Source organism: Elephas maximus, chromosome 20, assembly GCF_024166365.1.
Source record: "Elephas maximus indicus isolate mEleMax1 chromosome 20, mEleMax1 primary haplotype, whole genome shotgun sequence".
Classification (NCBI taxonomy): domain Eukaryota; kingdom Metazoa; phylum Chordata; class Mammalia; order Proboscidea; family Elephantidae; genus Elephas; species Elephas maximus.
Window position 1 is genome coordinate 54797243 of NC_064838.1, and position 23772 is coordinate 54821014.

The 23772-nt window shown below is 53.0% G+C and overlaps 1 protein-coding gene across 3 annotated transcripts in view; it reads right to left on the bottom strand.

Annotated features, from left to right (window-relative positions):
- Positions 1 to 23772, bottom strand: part of CACNA2D2 (calcium voltage-gated channel auxiliary subunit alpha2delta 2) — a 155501-nt gene that overhangs the window by 107733 nt on the left and 23996 nt on the right. For all 3 annotated transcript variants that reach the window (XM_049862675.1, XM_049862673.1, XM_049862672.1), the window contains exon 2: positions 16379 to 16460. In XM_049862675.1, the coding sequence (XP_049718632.1) occupies positions 16379 to 16460 (82 nt within the window). The remainder of the gene's footprint in view (positions 1 to 16378; positions 16461 to 23772) is intronic.

The following is a 23772-nucleotide window of genomic DNA, read 5'->3' on the forward strand; positions in this document are numbered from 1 at the left end:
TTGTGGCCTCCCCAAGAATGTCACTCTCTCTTCAGCATTGAGAAGTGCCTTCTATCCCCTACCCTTTGTAGAATGAAGTCAGGGCATAAGACAAAAAACTGAGCTCTGGCAGGTGGTCCAGCTCACCAGTCTCCCAAAATGCCATTCAGAGAAATGGGAACTGAGACCTCCTTTCCTGCTCAGTGTGTTTCCATGTAACCAATAGCTGCCTGCAAACAAATAAAAATAAAAAAAGTCACTCTATAACTTCAGCTCTGAACTTTCCGAAAATGGCCTGTGAGCCCCTTTCCGCTTCTAGAAGGTGCTGTCCTGTCCAGCCCTATCCAGGGGAATATGGCTTAGTCTTCCCTGGACCCAGTCCATCTCTTAGCCCCTGTCACTCTGGGCCAGACTGTGTCCCAGGCCCAGTCCTTGCCTCCTGCTCCAGCCCCTTCGCCTCCCCCGTTCAGGCTTTAGCCTCTGGTTCAGCTTTTGCCCCAGATCCCCTTATACCTATGTTGCTGCCTCAACATCCACAGACTCCGCTCTGTCCGTTGCAACAACTTCACAATCTTCATCATCTCAACGTAACCCTGAGGAAGGACAACCTGGTCCTTTTACATATGAGGACACTGAGGCCTAGATCACCTGGCTTTTGAGGAACATTTGGGCTGATCGCCCTCCAGGCCCTACCAGGGTCCCATCCTGCCAGCTTCAGAAGAAAGGGCTCAATTTAAATAGGTTGAGGCAGGGACTGAGGAAGGCACTTCAGGCAGAAGGAACAGCAAGACCATGGCCCTGGGGAAGCTCAGAGACTTGGGCTGCACTGAAGAGAGGACTGCCCTGACTTACCTGGACAAGGCTGAATCCTTGGAAGCTGCCCCAAAGGAGCTAGCCCTTGGCCACTTGCCAGGCTGAGGGTAATGCCCCATCCCCAGCCACGGAAGCCCTGAGTAACCTCACCCGCTGGACTGTGAGTATATAGAGGGTGTTGTGCAGGAACGCCACCCAGGGAACAGCTGGCATGTCGTGAGCCAACGCAGAGCTCACTTCATCAGCAAAGCTCATCCCTACTCCTGGTTGTGTTAAGCCAGGCTAGTTAGGGCTTCCTACTGTGCAGATGAGGGAACTGATGAGGGACACCTGATAACAGAGAGAGACTAAGCCACTCAAGTGTACCTGTGATGTTGGCTGAGCCCTCTGCCTGTCTGCCCACACCCCAAACTCCGATCACTGTCCTCAGTGGCCCCCTGCTGCTACTCCCAAGCCAAGCCTTGGTCCCAACCGTTCTCAAACTATGTTCTTTAGAGCCTAGGCAGTCAACAGGGGGCCCTGGCCTCATGTGGAGGGTCAGGGGTGATGAAAGGGAGGTCAGGGGTGATGAAAGGGAGGTCAGGGTTCCCCACACTCCTCAGCCAGAGAACCTCCTGTTTATCCATTCACCGGTTGGGTCAGTGCTACAAGAGAAATGAAAGCAGTGGTACCTGGTGAGTTGAACTTTCACTTCTTGAAACAACAGTAAAGGGCTCTTCAAAACCTGAGGACAAGAAAAATGTGGAGGAAGCACCAGGGACAACATTTCGAAAACTGGAAGCAGATGGACGGTTGGCAACTGACTTAGCAGCCCCTGGAAGGTTCACTGCTTTCGGCAGTGAGTTTAAGCCAGAGAACCCCAAAGACACGGCCCTGAACCCCCAAATGAGAGACTGGGAAAGCTTTCTCTGGGAACCTACAGTCCAGAAGGGTGACTTGGCCAGATCACCCACAATGAGCCCCATGGTCCATAAGCCCCCTCTGCCATATTCTTTAGTGCCCCACTCTTCTGCGGTGTGGGACTAACATCACATTATCGTCTTTGCTTAAATATTAGCAGACCATGGAGAACCCCGAACACTGGGGGAAGACAGACACACAGGAGTCAGAGATCAAAACAAACAAAAAACAACTTGAAGGAAACCGAAAGGAGACACAGGGAGAAGAAAATGTAAAAAATGCTATGAATTGTATATACTAGACAGAATGTGAAAGGAGCTCTGGTGATGCAGCGGTTAAGTGCTTGGCTGCTAACTGAAAGGTTGGCAGTTTGAACCCACCAGCTGCTCTGCAGGAGAAAGATGTGGTAGTCGGCTTCCATAAAGATTACAGCCTTGGAAACTCTATGGGGCAGTTCTACTCTGTCCTACAGGATCACTATGAGTCAAAATCGGCTTGACGGCAATGGGTTTAGACAGAATGTTGGGCTGGATTGCAGTTGGAGGGATCTGTATGGACTCACGGTTTTGAATATACATACAAATGGACAGATACAGAAATAATTATAGATATTTGTGTATGCATGTGTTAATATGCATACATATATTTCCTAGCTCTGATCTTGAGAGGGCCTAGAAGCATTGACACTCATGGCAATGAGCACACCCAGCACCCTGATCTTGATTTCTAAATAGCGTTATCCAATAAATGGAATCATAACTCCTTGGAGAAGTGGCTGATTCCAGGGTTAGGATAAGAAAAATACAAGATGAGCTTGGAATACCTTGTGACAACAGAAAGTAAGGAAGAGTTAAAAAAAAAAAAAAAAAGGGCAGGGGTATGTCAAAAGGGCACAGAAGTCAACCTGAAAGAGCTCCTAATGGCCAAAGGTGAGAAAATTTGACCAACAAAATAAATAATGAAAATATTGGCTCATAACCCATGGAATAAAATATGTATCAATGAATCCACACTGATATAAATAATCAAATAAATAAATGGGGAAGAAGGGACAGCTCTTCCTTACAGAAGAGTTCCAATTAATAAATGTAGGAGGAATGAGAGAAACACAAAAGCATCATTAGAACACCACAGTAATAACTGCTGCAGGCAAGATGCACTCGTAGAAGCTATAATTAATGGGCAGAAGTTTGAGGAGAAACAGGATATTCGCAGAGCCTCAAAGTATCTCCCCTAAGAAACTGATTAATTACAAATAGAAAACAGTAAATTTACAGTGGAAGAACCCAGAAGATACCACCTTAGCCAAGTGACCAAGGTTAACATCACCAATAATAACATATATTGCCATTATGTACCTCCTAATGTGACACATTAAAAAAAAAAATTTTTTTTTTTTATTAAGGACACATCATTTCTGTGGTGTTCTTCCTAAAAAAATGTATAACCTCAATCTAATCATAAGAAAACATCAGATAAACTCAAACTGAGGAACATTCAACAAAATAGCTGGCCGGTATTTTACAAGTGTCAAGGTCATGAAAGACAAGGACAGACCTTGAAACTGTCACAGATAGGAGGAACAAAGGAGACATGACAACTAAATGTAATGTGGGATCTTGGATCAGATCCTGGAACAGAAAAAGGACATTAGAGCAAAAGCTGGTGAAATCCACAAAAGGCCTTCAGTTTGGTTTACAGTATCGTACCAACGTTAATTTCTTAGTTTAGATATTTGTATTATGGTTATTCAAGATGCTAACATTAGAGGAAGCTGGGTGAAGGTTAGAGAATTTTCTGTACCATTTTTTGCAACCTCTCTGTGAGTCCGAAGTAATAATTTTTTTTAGCAAAAACTACAATAATATTCTCAGAGAGCTAGCACACAGTATAGCAACCATAACAAGATATGGTTGTAAATAACAATAACAAGATTTACTAAAAAAAAAAAGATCCTGTAAATTAAAAATATGGTAACAAAATATAAAACTTAATAGTAATGTTGGAAGATAAAATTGAGAAATCCCCCAATTAAAAGACACAGAGAAGGAAAATTGGAGGGAAAAGAGAAAAAGGAAAAGGGTCTGAGTTAAGGGTTCCAGAAAGAGAGAGCAAGGGAAAAGGGAAGGGAAGAAATGGTCAAAGAAATAATTCAAGAAAACTTTCCAGAATTGAAGAACATGAGTATGTAGTTTGAAAGCATCTACTGAGTGGTAAGCCTAAGGAATAAAAATATGCCCTACTAAGGCATATCCCTGTGAAATTTCTGAGCACTGGGAATAGAAAAAAAAAAACAAAACTGACAAGTTTCTGGAGATAATCAGGTCATGTACAGTAAAGCAGGAGTCTGAATGACTTTGGACTTCTCCACACTGATTCTGGAAACCCTGGTAGCATAGCGGTTAAGAGCTATGGCTGCTAATCAAAATGTCGGCAGCTTGAATCCACCAGGTGCTCCTTGGAAATCCTATGGGGCAGTTCTACTCTGTCCTATAGGGTCGTTATGAGTCAGAACTCACTCGATGGCAACGGGTTATTTTTTTTATATAGTAATTCTGGAAGCTGGAAGGAAATGGAGTGCTGCCTTAGAATTCTGAGGCAAATAGTTTCCGGCCTGGACTTGGAAGCCCACCTAAGCTCTCTGTCACGTGTGGGAGAGAGGGAAGGCTTTCTGAGACATGAAAGTCTCAAAATTCTGGCTCCCAAATATCTTTTCTCATGAAGCCAGTTGAGAATACTTTCTATGAAAATGAGGGAAAAATCCAGAAACTGAGAAAGCAGACACCATGGGATTCAGGAAGAGGTGACTCCAACCCAGAAGGGAGATGAAGAAAATCCCTGGGAGACATAGGGCAGCAGTCTGGGAGAGCAGCCTGTCTGTGCAGGGGCAAGTTGGGTAAGACTCCCTTGAACAGTGAACTTGATAGAACCCCCGATGCATCTGAATATATTTAAGAGGAGGGCCAAACAAATGGTAGGGAGTTTGGGGCAGAAGTAGTAAAAGCTCACAGAAAACTAAGCAAATGAACAAACAAAAAACAAGATACTTATTAACTATATAAAACACACACACACTAAAAATTATGCCCAGAAGGAAGAGTAATCACACATATTACGAGATGCTGTGTCACGACCTAACCATATCACAGTGTGGTGACACTGGGAGGATGAGGGTAGGATTGTGTGTGGGGGAAGGAGGTGAGAGAGCTGAGTTCTCCTCTCCCACAGTGGATGTCCATGGATAATGCCTAAAACTGAACAATCATGAAGTAGTGACATGAGTATGCCTAAAATTTAGAGATACGGAGCTCACAGATTAGAAAGTAACAGCCTCTGGGGAGTCAGAAATGGAGTGGAGGGGGCTGCTGAACTCCTAACACAACACGCCTGGTAAAACGACTCTTAAACCATGTATGTGTGTAATGTTCATTAGAAATTCTAAATTTAAAAATCCATCTAGAAATGTAAGAAAAAGAAAAAAGAGAGAGGGAGGGAGGGAGGAGGAGAATAACATAGACAGAGAATAACGTAGACAGACAGAGGAGTCAGGGACAGAGGACTGAAGGCTTTGACTCCAGCCTCTGGCTTTGGAACAGGGACCACTAAAGGGCAGCAGCTGACATTACACTCTGTGGACATCACTACCACCTCTGTTTATTCTTCCTGCAAAGGAGGACGGTTTGTGATGTCAGTTCTCTGACCAGCTGAGTACAAAGATCAGGCTTCTTAGACAGAAATGTTGAATTACTTGGTCTGAGTGGCTCCTAGCCCCCACCTCAACATTTCTGAAGAGTTGGGAGTCACCTGAAAGGAAGCTGAGGGACAGCAGCCCACAGTGGCCTGAGAGATGACAAAGCCCCTCCTGGAGACAGCAGGAAACAACGCTAGGTGGGGAGGAAGCTCCAAGTCTTTCACAATGTCTGTATGGGCGTCGACACACAGCCCCTGCACAAGTTCCGGTTAAACTTGGGTCGGGGTCGAATGGCCATTTTACTCAGACCCACAGGTGGCCATGCTTGGGTGGGGTGGGGGTGGGTTTTCCCAGAAGTAGAGCTGGGTGGGTTGCAAATGTCTTTGCCAATTTTCATACCCTCCCTGGAAACCAAAACTCCTGGTGTCAGGAAACACATAAATTGCAACCCCTCAACCCAGTGGCATCTCCTTGCACTAGACAGACATCCTGTCCCAGAGGCAGAACGGGGTGGGCCGTGACGGAGCTCCTCAGTCCCAGAGAGAATTACGAGTGCGTGTGGCACCGGCGGGTCCCATGCAAATACAAGCCCAGATGGGAGGAGTCCAGGGCAGTTTGGAAAAAGCCCAGAGCCCTCAGCTCCTCAGAGAGTGAGATGTTGAACCCAGACCCCTGGGTGGGTTGATTCCCCTATCAGGTCCTGTGTCTTAAAAGGGCAGACACTGAGCCAGGTGAGTACTCCCGGACAGACCCCTCCCACCATCCAGGCCTTGCCCAGGTCCAGAAACCTTCATACTCCCCTGTGCCACATTGAGAGCCAAGAGCCTGTTGAGTTCAGCAGGGATTCAAGAAGCCACTGGCACCCTAGGATGCGGGGCTGCCCCAAAATTCACTGTTCCACATCTTGAGCTCACTGAGTGTCCACTGGGGAGGAGACCCAGGTTACTGGGGCTCTCCAGAGTCCATGGCTGGAGAGGACCTTTTCCAGCTCCTCCAAGGGTTCCTAAGGAGTGCCTAGCTGCTGATGAAACACATGCAGGGGTGAGAAGCAGGCCTCCTTAGGCAGCAGGGGGGCATGTGTCCTACACTGAGAGCCAGTCTGAGGTGGGAGGCAAAGCCCCAGTCTGACAGCCCCATCCAATAAGGGAGCCCACCTGGCCTCCTGGGTGTCCCTAGTCTGCTGTGGAGGTACAGTTACTGCCCTCACAAAGCCGTGGTCTGAGGGAAAGTCAGTGTCCAAGCCCTTGGTGGCCCTAGTCTGAGGGGAGAGGCTGTCAGCTTCTCCTTGATGTAGGGAGGTGGATTTTTAGGACCCAAACTCCTGCCTTCCTTCAGAAGGCTCCAGACCTCGCTCCCTCTGTTCCCCCGAGTGGCTCCTCCACCACTTAGCAACAGAGACAATTTACATAATGCATTGAGTGTGAGAGCAATAATGGCTGGGGAAGCAGGGTGCCCGTTAGTGGCTCCTTGGGAGGGAAAATACCTGCTCCCGCACTACCACCTCCTTTCTCAACGAACTGGGCCAAGAGGCTGCCGGGAAGCAGGTACCTTTAAGTGCTCAGCCGCTGCCAAGAGGGACCTGGAAAGGCCAGGACAGCCTGGGAATGGAACAACACAGGGACAGAGACGCACTCGAGAGGAAATTTCCAAAGCGCTCGAGTTTTGAACATAAATCCACCTAGCCACACACCCCTGCTGGGCCCTGGGCCTGCATTCTGATCCTTCCCAGAGGAGGAGGCTGATCGAGCAGGTGGGAGGCTGTAGCTGGGAGACCACGGAACCAGTCTGCAGCTGCCCCAGAGGCGGTCACGTTCAAACACAAAGGCAGCAATGGACGGGGGAGAATACATAAAAATTACTGGCACGGTAATTGCTTTTTATATAAATGTTCTTTTTTAAAAGTTTTCTCCAGTGTGAAAGTCCTTCTTTAACAAGAATAAATTCACTGCACACCAATTTATTCCATGCCTGTAGATGGAGTATAATGAAGGCCCCTCAGTCAACACCTGATCAAGAGGCAAGTGGCTGCCACTTGACCCAGCTTCAGGGTCTCCCTGCACAACGATGCAGCGCAGCGGCAGAGCCTTAGGGTCTCTGTGGGGCACTGTTGGGGGGCAGGCCTGCATCGACCCCAGACCCTGGGATTCAGGGACAAGCTCAACAACCCCATCGATGCACCAGGAGCTGCGTGAATGAAGGACACTCGACAGCTACAATTACAATGTGATTCCTGCGGATGGCGAGGCGTGTAGGGCTCGGGGGCTGGGAGGCTGGGGGTGTTGGGAGGGGCCTCATTTTCTAGGGACAGGAGAGGGGAGGTGTTGAGCAGACTTCTGAGGAGACAGAGCCTGCCTGCAGGGCATGAGGAGGAACCTGGCTTTTTCTGCGCTGGTGACGAGGCACCTGGGGTTTTAAGTGGCGGGGGACTGTCCTGTGCTGTATGTAGAAAGCTCTGTTCTAACCCCATGGGCACCCAGACTGTTCCCTGAGCCCAGGGAGTCCTGACTGCCTGCAAACTCTGGAGGATGCCCCCCTCCTCAGCAGGAGGCCCAAGACCAGTAAAAGGGGCTCCTGCACAGTGTCCCCCCACCGACCACAGCTCCCTTATCTGTGAAACGAGGACAAGGTCCAGCGTGGCCTCCCCACCAAGCCTCAGAGAGCACTGGGTTGGGAACAATAAGTACGGCCCTGCACAAGGCAGATGTTCTCCACAGCGGAGTCACTGGTTCCCAGCACCCATACCAGGGTGTAGACACACAGGCGTGCAAGGACCCAGATCCACAACTGATGGCAGTCCACTCTATCCTCCACACTGCAGGGCTGCTGAGCAGTGTCAGGCAGAGTGACTCGGGGGGATGCTCGCCACGCATGGGGACAGTCCCCATGCGTGTGTGAATGTGAGCTCCTCACCCACAACCAGGACTTCTCGGCTTCGCTAATTAATCAGTTAAGTAGTTCTCGCCTGCTCTGGGTGACACAGAGCTCTCAGCACCTGCCTCCTCACAGCCCCAGCCTACCCCATACACATGCCTCCTCAGGCCCCCACACACGGCACGCAGAGCCACACACTCTCATCTACATACACACACGCACACGTGTACCTGGTCATGTTCTCACATACATGATGCATGCATGCAGGATCATGCTCTCATCCATGTAAATGTGCATGCGTGTGCCTGGTCACATCCCCCCATGCAACATGCATGGAGGCTCAAATGCTCCCTTCCACAGACACACTCACCTGTTTATACCTGCACTTGTAGCATGCACACACACACAGGCTCACACATTCTCTTCTACATGCACACGCATGCATACTCACACTCCCATGTGCAGTGTCGCGAATCTTGCACACTCTCTTCCACAGGCACACTATGATCAGCCCACATCCCACCTCACACAGGCCTCAGCAGGTCAGGGACTCTGTCTCCCAGTGAGCCAGGAGAAAGGGGAACGAGGATCACCATGGGTCGGTTGCCTTCTAGGCCTGATTGTCTGTGGTCAGCTGGACTCTGGCAGACCCGGGCATGGCCCTGCCCTTCTAGCCACAGTCTCCCCACCCCATACAATGGGGAGACTTGACCAGCCCACCAGAGGTCCTCCAGACCCACCTTCTATGTGTACCCCAGGGATGCAGAGGCAGAAAGGAGTGGGGAACATCTCACTGGCCTCCGTGTTGATCTGGAGAGCTTCCTGGAGGAGGGGAGCTGTGGGCTGGGTTTAAAGCTGGGGAAAGGCCTGGAGTAGGGAAGGCGGAGTTGGGGAAGAAGAGATTGTCTGGGGGTGGGGGTGGGTGAGGAAAGTGGCAGGTGGACTATGGGAGGCTCCTCAATACCCCTGTCCAGAGCCACACACCTTCATGTCCCTCCAGGAATGGCCCAGCCTCTCCAGGCCCCAGATGTGTCTGGGTAGTTAGCATACTCCGTGCGGTCAGCTCTCCTCCAGGGTCGTCTACTCCCTCACACAGAGCAACCAAAGGCCTGTCTGGTGGGGCTGAGTCCTGGCAGACCCCACGAAAGCCTATCTCTCCCAAGCAGCTGGCACTAAGGCTCTGCCGTGAGGGTTCTGTGGGATGGAGTAAGAGCCCTGATCTCTCCCTTCTCAGTTGCTAGGTGCCTGTCCTTCCCTTACCCATCCATTGAACAGTTATTAGCTGAGCATCTGCTCAGTGCCCACCTTGTGGGCACATATGTACATGTGTGTGCGCTGCAGACATGTGTGTACATGTGTGTACCCGCCTGTGGGTATACATGTTCACTGTGCATGTATACATGTACACCTACATGTGTGTTCGTAGCCTGCTTCTCCACCCAGAGTGAGCATCCTTTTGGGTGGGGTCCCAGTCCCTCCTCCCCACCACTCCTGGCAGGAGGCCGGGCACTCAAGTCCTGAAGGTCAGCCACTTGGGATGGACAAGGAGGGGGCATAAGGGGTTTGCCCAGGATCCACCCTGCCCCAGTCTCCACCTTCTACAGGGAGCAGGCCAGCCCTCCTCAGAGCTGCCAGGTCCCAGGGCTGGGACAGAGGTACAGAAATACAGGAGGTTTGTGGCTCTGTAATCTTCTCCAAACATTAAATCCTGCTCACAAGGAGTTGGGAGCCATGCTCAGAGAGTGTGGAGGGAGGCCACACCGAGCCTCCGTTTCCTGCGTGGTCATGGTAAGTGTTGTTCAGGCTGCCCCCAGGCTGGCTCTGGTTTGTCAAAACCAGTTACTTCTCTGACTCCACCAAGTGCTTGGAGCTCCATGAATCTCAGGCAAGTGTCCCAGTGGCTGCCACTGATCTAGCAGTGGACAGCGGTGGGGGCTGGGGAGGCATTCAGCTCAGGTCAGCTGTCCCCAGGGGCCCAGCACAGAAACCCACACCATACTCGTCCCTGTTCTCCTTCCCCCACCCCTGGTCATTCAGACCGGTCCCCTGGCAGCCCCATTACTCTCCAGAGATGGATGGGGGAGGAGAAGAGTCTGGTCACTCCTCAACAAGCTACAAGAGCTGGGTCTCCGTCAGAGCCCACCCCCAGCTGTTTGCTGCAAAGCCAGCCTCTCTGAGGACCCCAGAAGAGGGCCAGCGTGTTCATTTTGAACGCCCTCCCCATGCAGGGGGTCCTGCTTTAGAAAAGCTTGACAGACAAACTTCCCGGATTCCCCAGATAGAAGAATTGAGGGGCATTCACTTCAGAAAATGTCTCTCTCTTAAACTGAAGGGCCCCCTGCCCCAGGCAGAGAACCTTCCGGTAGTTCTTGGAGCTGCATCCCCAAGAAGAACCCCTGATTCTCAGTCCTGGCCCTGGCCACTCCATTTTCTGACTCACTAACCTCCCCATTCTCAGTGGCAATACCAGGGGCTGGCCAGAACTTGATGGCTTCATACTGCCTCCTACCCTGCTGCCAGCCAAGCCCCTGTCCCCTTTCTTGTGTCCACAGGGTCTGGGGGACAAGCTTCTGACTCGTTGACTGATGTGCGAAATGGGCTCAAGGGCCTCTTATGGGACATATGGACCCTCCCCTTCATCTCCACCCATCTTCCCCCAGGGCTGCCTCTGCAGCTGGCTCCCTGGATTGCTGGCCCAAGAGGCCATGCACCCTTCCCTGGTCCACAAAGCCCTGTTTCTCCAAGCCCTGCCCCTGCCTGGTAGCCCTTGGTCATATCCTGGTCAGATTCCCCCAAAAGAAGTCATAGATGCAGGGAGGAGCTAAGTCCCAAGATCCTGGACGGAGCTGGGTGGAGGAGATGCCTTGAGCATCTAAGCTTTCCAAAACTGTGGCCAACATTTGAGAGAACAGGTAACTGGTGGTGGGGAGTACAAAAGTACTCCCACATCTCCGGGGCTCTGTCTGCAGCCCTTCCTCATCCCCGCTCCCCGGGGATCCTCATGTTTCCCCATTAGGACAAGACCACTCACGTCCCATTTCACAGATGGGGAAACTGAGGCTCAGAGAGGCAAGGCAACATCCTTTCCTCCATCCCCTGGGAACTGACCTTGGACAGATGGAGGATGCAGTGACATGGCCCCACGGTCACTGCTTGGCCCAAGCTGGAAGCTGACAATCCCTCTACCCACCATGCTGTACCACCAGCCACTGGGTCTGCTAATCTCACCCAGAAGTGCCTCTTCCCTCGGCTCACCCCCTCAACACCCATGGCCTACACAGGAAGCTATGTGGCAACTCCCTGCTAGGACTATCTCAGAATCCCAGAAGCCTCCTAGTAGGGCTCCCTGCCCTAGCTGTCCCCTGACAAGCCTCCAGGACCAGGAGGCTCTGAATTGCACATAGGTGCAACCTCTAGCTCATGCCAGGTCCCCTCCTGCCTGGAGGTTGATCTGACCCAATACCCCGGGGAGCAGGAAGGGGGAGGCATGGCAAGGGACTGGGGCCCCAGCCTCAGCAGCCCCCGAAGAGCTGCTGGGTGAGGCAGCTGGTGTCTATGGAAGGTTTGGTCAGCATGAGCCAACATCCCTGGTGCAGGCATCCCAAGACATCACCCCCTGGCCCCCTGGCCCCGCCTCTGGTGGGGTGTGTGTGTGGTGAGGAAAGGGTGCGGGAGACCCATGCCAGCCAGCCGGCCCTCAGGCGGGAGCTCCTGCCACAGACAAAATGGCTTTTGAAAAGCCTCTCAAAAATGGAATTTTCTCCTGCAGGTGACAGTGGGGTATGTGTATGGGGGGAAGAAGGGCAATACCCACCCCCCTCTAACTCTGTGTCTCTCCATGCAGTACTCAGAAAGACGGGTTCCCAGAACTCACAGAGGGGAGCATATCAGAAAAGGTCACCCCCATGGCAAGGCCTGGGAAGGAAAAAGGTGGGGAGCAGGCTGGGCTGGGGGTCAAGGAAGGGGCCGAGGCAGGCTTTGGCCAGGCGCCCGTGTACTTGCTTCTGTGTACCCCATTTTGCTCAAGCAACGGCCTCACTGCATTTCAGACACCCTTCCAGGAGTGCCCCCCTCAGCCCCATGCATCCCTGCTGGGTGCCGAGCAAGAGGACCATATGGAGGGAATAATAAGACAATTAACTTTCCATTAAAGAATAATATATGTGGGTTTTTAGGGAGGCGAGCGGCAGCAATTCCTACCCAGCAGAGGATTTCACACCCATGCCCCTCCTCACCCCCACCCTGACGTGCCCCACATCCTGATCATTTACGCCAGGAGAGGGGAGGGTGCTCCTGGGTCTCACAGGGGGAGGCTGGCTGGATGGCGGGGTGGGGGCTGCACAGTGAGGGGTGTGCTGGGGCTGCAGGAACCCTGGGGAGGGGCTGTGATGGGGTTCGGTGGGGCTTCCTCACCACCCCCCATCTGACTGAGCGCTTCAGCTGGGATGGCCCATGCGTGGGTAGGGGTCCACCGGGCCATGGAGCTGCAGGCCTGCCTCTTTGGGGTGCATGTAACCAGCCATGTGCTCTGATGGAAGGACCAGCTATGGAGTCAGGGAGTCATAACAGCTTGTATCCACCTTGCCTGGCCCTCCCAGGGCTGCTTTTGTCCTCTGGTGCTTCCCCAATCCCAGCTTCCTTCCTCCTTTTCTATTCCAGCCCCTCTAGGTTCCCTGGCACTCTTGGACACTGCTGACACCCTTTGGGATGCGAGCTTCCCGGGGAGCCCTCTCCCCAAATGGATGCAGACCACAGCCTCAGGCAGCATACCTAGAGCCAGTGTGTGAGCATGCATGTGCAAGGCGGGATGGGAGGGGCCTGTGGCAAAGGCACCTGCAGAGAGGCCCTGTCCCCGCCTCCCTGAACCCCACGGGAAAGGGGCCTTAATGTGACCAGACTTTGGTCCACGCCAGGAGCCAGGTCCAGATGTGGCACTCTGCAAATATTAATTACACATTCCCGGGGAGCAGTGAGCAGACGGGGTGCAGGGTGGACGCGACAAGATGGGACTGTGGAGGCATCACTGATTCAGAAATGCCATTTTCCATTGGTCTCAATCAACATGACTGTCCTGAAAAGCACAGCAGCGGGAAGGGAGGTGGAGCCCTGGTGGCTCAGTGGTTAAGAACTTGCTGTTAACCAAAAGGTCGGCATTTCGAATCCACCAGGCGCTCCTTGGAAACCCTATGGAGCAGTTCTACTCTGTCCTATAGGGTCGCTATTGGTCAAAATTGACTCAAAAGCAACAGGTTCGATTTGGTTTGGTTTTGGGGGTGAGAGATGGGAGATTTGGGGTCACGGATCTGAGTCCTGAGGTCCTGCTTTCTGCCTGGGGGAGGGGAAGCCCCAGATGGCTCCTCCAGGCTGGCCCCAGGCCTGTTTCTCTGCCTTGACACACCTTCCCCAACCCCATTTCTCCACAGTGCCTCCTCAGAAGGTGGCTTGGAGTCCCCAGATGTAGCAGTCCTGGGTCTCTGCTCACAGCCCGTAAAAACCCCCAGCTCTTCTCTTATCCCCGACCTTCACCCCAGGCAGCCGATCTCACTTCCTTCTGCAGAGACCCTCTAAGGATGGTCTCAGGAAGTCGTTCCAGGGCTTGTGCAACTAACAAGCCACTGGTTCTTCTTTATGTCTGATGACAAATTCTTCCGCTTTGCTTTTCCACAAGGACCCCAGAACTGTCCCCCTTCTACCCTGGGCACCCAGCTGTCCCTGGCTGTACCCATCAAAGTGACCTGGGCTTTGGAGTGGGGAGACTGCCATCTCCACATCCTCCCCCAAGTACCCCCAGGCACCTGATGAATTATTCATCCTGATCAGTCTCATTATGTAAATGAGCTCAGAGCCTAAGCATATGCTCTCTGCTCTCCCCCACCCCGAGGGGGACAATATGGTGCTGATGGAGGAGGGTGGAGAAGGGGCTCAGGAGACATCACTCAGCGCCCAGGGGTTCCAGAGGGGGCAGGCTATGCAGGGCCCACACCTTTCTGGCCTGTCTGAGGCAGGAGTGGGCTGGCTGGGGAAGGTTCGGGTACCCAGGAGGGCGTGTCTCAGGAGGTGTCTGGCTAAACATGGGGGAGGGATGATAGAGGAGCTCCTAGTATGTGCTGACCCTGGGGATAGATGAGGTCATTGTGGACAGCCTCCCCGCCCCCCGCCAGGTATGTCACAGTTTCCAACCTGTAAAATGGACCACAGTCTGCACCCAGTCATTCCCCATAGGGTTGTGGTGAGTTCAGGGGTAGGAAGGTGCCCAGGCAGGGAAAACGCTCCCAAAAGCCACCGTCTGCAGTTTCTGCACTCTTGCAGCTGCCAGCCCTCGTGGCTCTGGGCTTCTAGGGGTGGGGTGGCCCCTAGGACAGGGGCAGAGAGGGCAGCCCTGGAGGGACCATCCCAGATGTAGGTGTTTGGGGAGACAGCTCAAAACCAGCTCAGGGAGGCCCGTGGAGGGGCTGCCCCAGTGGGGGCTGAGGCTGTCATCTTGGCAAAGCACGGTCTGCTCCAAGCATCCTCCCAAGCCATCAGAGCCGGGCATGGGCTAGGCATACAGGCCCTGTCACATGCATGGGAAGAAGAGTGGTGGTGGCACAGTCCAGGTCTGGGAGGATTGTAGGGGTGGGGAGATGGCCCATTAGCTCCCTCCTGCTCCCATGCAGTTACCCTCTGTCTCTAGACCCTCCCATCTGCCCTTCCCCCCACCCACCTCACCAGAGGCCTCATGCCAAGAAGCAGCCTGGAGCTGTCAGCAGGAAGTAAGAGGCTGAGGAAGCAGGTGAGAAAAAACTGGAGCAGGACACAGAGCTGCTGGAGAGCTGGCAGTCGTGGGCAGGCAGAGGGGCTGCCAGGAGGAGCTGGGAATGCCAGGTCAGCACTTCTCCTCCAGCCACTATGCTGACCACAGCCACATCAACCATGGCCCAGCCCCAGCCGGCTCTTCACCGCCCTGGCTCAGCCTTCTCAGAGGAAAGTACAGCCAGAGGAGGAGCAGCATCCTGGAATGGGAGTCAGACCCCAGGTCCAAGTCACCTTGGTGACTGCTGGGTGGGTAGGTGTAGGAGGATGTGTTCATTGGTGGAAGTGTCTGGAATCACTCAAGTCCCATCAGGAAGGAAGGGAACACATTGTGGGAATAAAAACGATCAACAAGGGAAATTCAAATTTGATTTCTAGAAAAGGGGGCATATTCACCTCGGCCTGAGCCTGGCCTCTTCCCATGTGCCATTCTCACCACCACATCCTCCAGCCAGACTTCCTAGCTAGGCCTAGACTCTGCTGAACCACCGTCAATGATTTGGTTTATCCTGTAGTTCCCAAGCAGGTCATCAGCAGGAGATCACCATTAATCCCCCTGCTCACTTTTGGTTAGTACTTCCTGGTTCAAGCCCCTAGCAATGCCCCCACAGGAACCCCAGAGTTCCACCCCCACCACTCCAAAGCTCAGTTCTCCTGAGCCACGTCAAGAGTGATAGCTCAGGAGCCCGTGGCCTGACAGCGACACATTTTGCAGCCTTCTGGGGGTGATGAATAGCCTGCTCCTCACATCACTATTTCAAACATTAACATAATCTCTCAGGATGAATGTGGTCGCTTGCACCTCATCAGTCACCCCTCCCACCCCTTGATCCCTTATCTCTCCAAGCACAGGCTTCCAACCTATCTCCAGGCTAAAAGTGGGTGGCACCACTATCTGGGGTTGTTTGGCCCAGCCGCCCGCTCATTCCATGGACAGTCCCTCTGGCTTTCATCTCCACATCTGCATCTGAACCCTCGCGGGCCTGGCCTTCCACCCTAGCCTCTGCCTCAAGCACAAACCTCACCCACCTGAGCCCAGCTGGGGAACCCTAAAAGTCCCTGTGACCACCTCCCAGAGACAACAGTCATCATTAGAGCCCACCCATTACTGCTTAAACACAGTGACCTCCAGAAGAGCAGACCAAGACCCAAGGAATCCACTGCTTTCCTGGTGATCTCCCTCACCTGCCCCCACAGGCCCAGCAGTGTCCCCAGACTGGGACCTCCACAACGCCAAATCATCTTAGCTCCTTATTTCTGACCTCTTCCATCCCTGTCAATTCCCACTTGGAAGAGAGTCCCTGAAGGGAACGCAAGTTGTGCCAAGTTTACCTCTCGGAGCTGCTGAACGCCCCCAAAAATCCGCATTACACCATCGATCTCCTGCTCCAGGCGCCGGGCCCAATGCTGCATCCTGCATGCAGAGAGGAGAGAAGTGTCAGGAGAGCCCACCAGGTGCGGGAATAGCCCAGCCCCAGCCACCCAGGAGTGACCAGGGGCAGCCATCCCGTCAGAGCCCAATTTTCACTAGGGGAAAAGCAGAAGCAAGGCCCAAAGCACTCCTGTGGTTTCCCTCTGAAGTCCAGACCCGGTGGCCCGGGCTCTCCTCATGCACCATTGGACTGCCAGGAGAAGAGAGGATTGTATTTTAAACGCTCTGAGGGAGTTCAGTGCCTCAAAGATGCCTGCAGGGAGACTGTTTTTTACCATGAAGAGCCAGCCCTTGATGTTGAGGCTCCGAACATGGGAACTTCTGGACACTGGGAGGAGGGAAGGTATGAGTGGGCTGGGTGGATCTGGCTGGATCTTAGGGCCTCCTATCCCTGAGGCCGGGTGGGGTCCGGGGAGTGGGAGGGAGCACCAGTCTCTGCTGCCACCACCAAGTTGCTGTGTGACCTGGGGTAGGTCCCTGCCCCTCTGGGCCTTATCTGAGCAATGGATGTGGGGCGCTTCCAGCTCAGATAGCCCTCGCCTTTCCGCATCCTGTAAACATACTGACCTAAGGCTCACCACTGGATGCCCCACATGTACCGCCCACCCATTGGTTCAGTTCAGACCACCTCGTCCCTTTCTGGGGCCTGGCAAGCCCCATAAATCCTTTACCTGAGCCACTGTCCCGAGCAGGTCTCCCTTTACACTGGCGCCACCTTGGGCTTGTTTTAACCCACCTGTGACTCAGTTTCCACCTCTGGAATGTTGGACTAATTTGGGGCCACCTCTTAGGGTATTATGAGAGCAGGTGAGAATAGGCTGGGCAAGGACACAGCACAGGGATCCTAAAGCTATGAGTGACCAGGAGGGACAGGTGGTCACATGGCCTTGTATCCTCTGCTCCACACCCAGGAACAGGGATAGTATCTGCAGAAGAACCTGGCCTGTTCAAACCTCCTGTGGATCCCCCCATCCTTCAGGCAGTGCCAGGTCAAGTCAGTAACATCTCCCTGGTTCCTGCCCTGGGCTGGCCACAGAGATGCTCTCCACTTGGCCAAATGCATTCCCTACTGTGACCATGGCTTCCTGAGCCATGGGCTGCCCTAATGCAGCTGAAAACGTACCTCAACTTCTCTATCCCACGTGACACACTCCCATTTTGCAGAAGGCCCCTTTAGGGAGAATTACCACAAAGATTTAGATAAGCCACAGGTCAAGCACAGCCCACAAGGCTCGGGAGAGGATGTCTGAGCTGGAGGGGCACCCTAGGAGCCACAGGGTCAGGGGATTGTGTCTGGTCCCAACACACCCCTGGGCCCACCACCTCCCCTACTGCTGTTCGGAGCCTTGACACCCTTCTGACTCACCGGGTCAGAAGAGCCCAAGTCTCTACCCTGGCCCCCTGCCCCACATCCTTCCTTAGGCCTGTGGCTGAGGGCTGGGCCTGTGCCATTGTGTGCCCGGGTCTGTTGGCATGGGAACTTGGAGCAGGAGACTGGCGGATCACTAATTGCAATTTGCCAAGCTGAATGTCAGGACCGTGATGGAAAAAAAGAATCAACATCAAAAGAAAGAGGTATTAGCTTCGGCTTGTTGCCAGCTGAGCCTGATTCCCACCTCTGCTACCAGCCGCAGGGGAAAAAATCTAACCCTGAGTCAGGGCAGAGGCCCGGCTGCCGGCTGGGCTAAGAAGGGCAATCAGGCTTCAGCCACCAGCCTGGGGAGGGCAAAGCACAGCAGAGAAGGGAGAGCCTGCTTGGCCTGGCCCCTGTCCCCCAGGCGCTGGTCACTTGGCTCTGGCTGTGGGTGGACAGTGTAGCAGGCGGCTGTTTTGTGCTCCTGAAAAGGAGTGCTGAGGGATGGGCCAGTGCACAGTCTTACGTGCAGCCAGGCAGGAGGCAGACAAACAGCCATGGGTCAAGAAGCTCATCTCTAGAGGAAGCCATTAGCTCTGCCTGGCCCTGACCCTGACCTCCACCACTCACTGGTCCAGAGGACAAAACACCAATCATAATTAACCACAAGTAACCCTTCCTGAGGTTAATATTTATTGCGTATCTACTATGTAAAAAGTGGTGTGCCAACTGGTCACCTACTCTCTTTTGTTTCAGTCCTTATAAATACGCAAACATTATCATTCCCAACTTGCAGGGGAAGAAACTGAGGCACAGAGGGTGACCTGCCCAAGTTCACCTACCCAGGAAGTTGTAGACACAGGACTCAACCCGGGGGTGTGCTGGAGTCAGCTTGCACTGGCTTGCAAGAGCTGACTATGTGCACCTCTTCCCACCTCTGCATTCAGCATAGTCATCTTGGGGGCTTGAGATGGGCCATAATGGAAGTATTTACACCACGTAAATTGGCAAACACTACAGATCAGGGCTTTTCCCCATGGACAGTGAATTGTGATCATTTACCAGCACACCACTGATTCCACCCCAGGCTGTTGACTTTTTTCTAGTATATTTATAGGTTTCAAGTTCTAGGATGTCACAGATAAGTTAAAAAAAAAAAAAAATTAATTGGGAGACCAGACATGCCTGCCAAGTTTTTATTTTGCTCAGACAGCACATTATTATTATAATCACCATCATTTCACCTAAAAAGGATATTTCAACACTGAAAAAGTTTTTAGAAGAGCCAAATCTCTGGATAAGGTACAGTTCTTCCCAAGGAATTTTCTCTCTCTCTCTCACACACACACAGACACACAGACACACACACACAGCGTCTCTCCACCCCCACCCCAGACTGAGTAGCTGTAGAATGGGCTTCAGGGACTTGCCCACCCATGGCTCATTGGGACACATCACACTCACCCCTCCTCTAGGGGTGGCTTAAGCCCTTAACCTGGTGCCCTGGGCCTGACAGGCACACCCTAGACCCCAGCTCCACTGCCCATCAGCACAATGCCAGGGAAACAAGTTACTCCAATTATTCGCCTGAAACAAACCCAGTTAGGAAGGCAATGTGTGTGCCCAAGAGTTAAAAAGAACATGATGGATAATTCATTTCACTATCACAGAGATGGGACTCTGTGGGTTCCAGGTTTTGGCCTATGTCCCACTGTCAGTTCCAAGGGGGTGGCACACAGCAGGGAGGAGGCCAGGAGCAGACTGTGCACCTGCAGTGATTCTGCCCCGAGAAACCACCCACAAGGCCAAGACCTACTCTGGCCAGGCCCAGTCCCACTCACTCAAGCAGAATGGCTTGGGGCTATGGATAGATGGGGGACATGCCCTTTGACCCATGCCCTGCTGGGTCAAAGGCAAAGTGGCCAAATCCTGCCAGGACTCCCATCAGCTTAGGCCCAAGTGCCCACCCTGCTCTGCCAATGCCTCCCTGGCTGAACTGCTGCCCACCAGTCACACTCCCAACTCAGGAGACCCACCTGATAGCTACCTGGCTACTGACCTCCCTGTGATTTTCCATGCTGTTCGTGGACATGACACTGCTTATCTCTAAGAGCCAAATTAGCAAGACAATGAAGGGAGAGTGCCCAAGAGGAGGCACGTGGAGCCAGGGCTGCTGCAGCCAGCAGGATGACTAGTGCGGGAGGGAGAGGCTAGTGATTGACACTGTGTCCTCCAACGTGCCCAAGCCCAGGGAGCTGCAGGCACTGTGCCCCCATTTTAGAGACAAGAAAACTGAGGCTCCCAGCAAGTTAAAGCATGGGTGTGGGGCCATACCATCAGCTCTATGACAGGGTCAGCTGGAAGAATGAGGCCTCTTGGAAAGCCTGAGGGACAGGCTGCCTCTGCCAGCTGTCAACCTCAGCTTTCCCATCTGTAAATAAGGGTGGTAATGGCCTTTTGGATGAACACTTTTAATGGAATTGAAGATACTCTGAGTGCAAACCACAAATCCACATGGAAATCTTGATGGCAGTATTATTACTGGGCAGTCCCCTGAGGGCTAGAAGCTGATCCAATAAGGGCTCTTCCAGTTCTAAGGACATCTTTGACCAATGCCTGCGCTTGGGGGCGGGGGATGGGGGGGGAGTGGAGGGAGGGTGCTTTGGAAGAGGATTCCCCTAATGGAGATCTACACCTAAAAAAAAAATCAACCATTGAAAACCCTATGGAGCACAGTTCTACCCTGACACACATGGGGTTGACCTGAGTCAGGATCAGCAAGGGCAACTGGTGCTGGTGGCAGTAGAATGGCTCCTTTTAACCCTCTGCTCCCCAGGTTATGGCCTCCTAGGCCGATTTGGGTGTCTAAGCCCAGTAGGCTGAAGGCAGCCGGAGGAGAAGGAGATGCAGCCCAAGACACCCTGTGCTGTGGGACACCAGGCCTTGGTCTCCAGGACTCGGTTCAGAACTAAGAAGAGTGGGTAAGGGAAGAGGAGGTGACACCATGAGACAAGGAGGCATGGGGTGAGGAGCTGGGCTGAGGACGCCCTTTAGCAGGCAGCTGACACCCAGCCAGAGGGCTCCAGGTCTGACTGCAGAGCACTGGGTGGGGCCTCCCACTCTGAGACCTTGCAGTGTGAGCTGGGGGAGGAGTCAGAGGACCAGATGCAAATACTCACTGGGGGGTGGAGGAGAGGGCGAGGGGAGGAGAGGGAGAGAAAGACAGGGGTCCATGAGAGAGGAAGAAGAGAAGGGGAAGAGATGGGGCAAGAGAAGGAGGGAAGAAGGGGGAAGCCAGGGTGCAGATGCAGCAGCATAGATTAAACTGTTGCCAGTTGTTAATTTTATACGTGAAGTTGTTGATCAGAATGTGTTTTAATTGCACAGTATAATCCAAGCTTTTGGAATAAATTATGCAGAAAACTCATCTATAATTAAACAAATCAAAAAACCAGAGACAGGTTCACCCTCAGAGGCCACGGGTGGGTGTGGGCGGCTGGACCTCGCAGAGAGGCGAGAAGGGGAGGGAGGGAGCTTTGTTCAGGAGCTGAGAGGGGCAGACCAGGGAGAGGCAGGAGGTGAAGGCCTGGCAGGGTGAGAGCTGTTGGTGGTGGAGGGGGCAGATGTGAGGGGGGGTTTTCCCATAAGTCTCCAGGCAGATTTGGGTTCCCCATCTCCAGGGAAGCCAAGCTGCTGGGATCCCCAAGCTCTGCCACTGCAAAGACTCCTCACCACTCACATGGAATCATTTGTTGCCATCAAAGCCCTGCTGCAGGGCGCCTCCACCAGGCAGCCTACCTGGAGAGCCCCACTCCACTGGGGGCCCATACACAGTCTCTAGCCCTCCCGACAACTCAGCAAGGCAGCCATCCTGTGCTGAGGGTGGGACAGTATGTGAGGTAGGGGGGTGGATTCCAGGGCAGGATTGGTGCGGCGGGTGCGGGGGGGGGGGGGGGTGGTGGGGAACAGGAGAGGATTATGGGGAGCACGCGCAGGGGAAGCCACTTACTGCCAAGGGCACTGTGAACCAAACTTGGCAATGGCGGTGGGAGGGAGCAGTGTACGGCTAGAATATTTTCGAGGCAGTGACAGCTGAAAACCCACAGGTCCCTTGCTTCTCTCGTGACAAGCTGGCCAATTATTCTCCCAGCTCTAGGGGAGGCAATGATTTAAAATAAAGTGCTATTTAATTATTCTGATTATATTTCAGCCGGCCTCCCACCTCCCACCTTGGTGCCTTCGAAGTCTTCTCAACGGGAAAGAAAGACAGACAGGGCAGGACAGGAAAGCGGGAGTGACAGACAGAGAGACACAAAGAGAGAGACAGACATGAAGACAGCCCAAGAAAGCTGGGAAGAGAGAGCAGCTGTGTTAGGCTGACCTGGCCCCAGGGCCAGGCAAGCTGGTGAGAGGGCAAAGGGCCACTCGCTCCACCCAGCTTGGAGAGGATGTGCTTCCCCCAACAGCCACTTAGAGCTGACAGGGCACCTGACTCCTCCCCGAGGCCTCAGCCTTGCTGCCAATAGCAGGAAGCTTAGGGACACACTCCAGATGGTGGCATCTCCAGGGCTACCTCTTTTGGGAGGGTACTCCCTGACCACTTGGGCAGATGTGCCTCTGCACTAAACTGAGCACCTAGATCTACCTCTGGCCCTTCTGAGACTAGATGTACCCTGTTAGGCCTCAGTTTTCCCATCTGGAAGATGGACATAAAGTTTACTGTCCTGCCACCTCCCAGGATCCAAAAAGAAGACAGGTGGAAAACACTGCCGTGTGAAAGGGATGCTAACGGGGGTGAATGCCCACACACAGACCCACCCAGAGGGCAGGGCTGCTCTCCCCACAGCCAAATCTCCCTCCTTGCACCTGTAGCTCACAAACAGTGGGGTGGCTGTGTCTCCCCCTAAGACTGGGGGCTCCAGGTGGACTGCAGGCCCTTCCTGTGCTGCCTCAGAGACCCCCGACCTACGGAGACCTTACTGGAAGGGTCAGGGTCTCCTGTAGTGAGTGTCCTTGCTTGTCTGCTCAGGAGGGGAGACTCAGGGTCTCGGTGTCTTGCAGGGCTCAAAGGCCCAGGGCAGTCCCCATCCCAATTCCACTTTGATCACAGCCTCCTGAAGCAAACAGGGTTGGCAGAGGGCAATAGCCTGGCTGTCTTCGTTATCTAGTGCCGCTATAACAGAAATACCACAAGTGGATGGCTTTAACAAACAGAAATTTATTTTTTCACAGTTTGGGAAGCTAGAAGTCTGAATTCAGAGCGCCGGCTCTAGGGGAAGGCTTTCTCTCTCTATCGGCTCTGGAGGAAGGTCCTTGTCTCTTCAGCTTCCGCTTCCTCGTTCTTTGGAGATCTCTGTGTGTCTTGGCGTCTATCTTACCCCATCTCTTGCTGTCTTGCTTGTTTAACCTCTTTTATATTTCAAAAGAAATTGACTCAAGACACACCCTACGCTAATCCTACTTCTTTAACATAACAAAGACAACCCATTCCCAAATGGGATCAGAGCCACAGGCATAAACCAAAAAAAAAACAAACCCAGTGCCGTCAAGTCCATTCCGACTCATAGCGACCCTATAGGACAGAGTAGAACTGCCCCATAGAGTTTCCAAGGAGCGCCTGGTGGATTCTAACTGCCGACCTTTTGGTTAGCAGCCGTAGCACGTAACCACTACGCCACCAGGGTTTCCACTGGCATAGAGGTTAGGATTTAAAACACATATTTTTTGGGGGTGGGGGAGGGGACACAATTCAATCCGTAACACTGGCCAAGTCACTTATTCCCAAGAGGCCAACTGGGCCAAGCCACTCCAGGCCGTTGGGCTCAGAGATGCAGAGACCAGTCAGCGCTGGGCCTCCCGTTGTATAGATTAGGGAGGAGAAACTGAGGCCAGGGTGAGACGGGCATGCTTGCTCAGCTGATTCACATTGGAAAAAGGCTC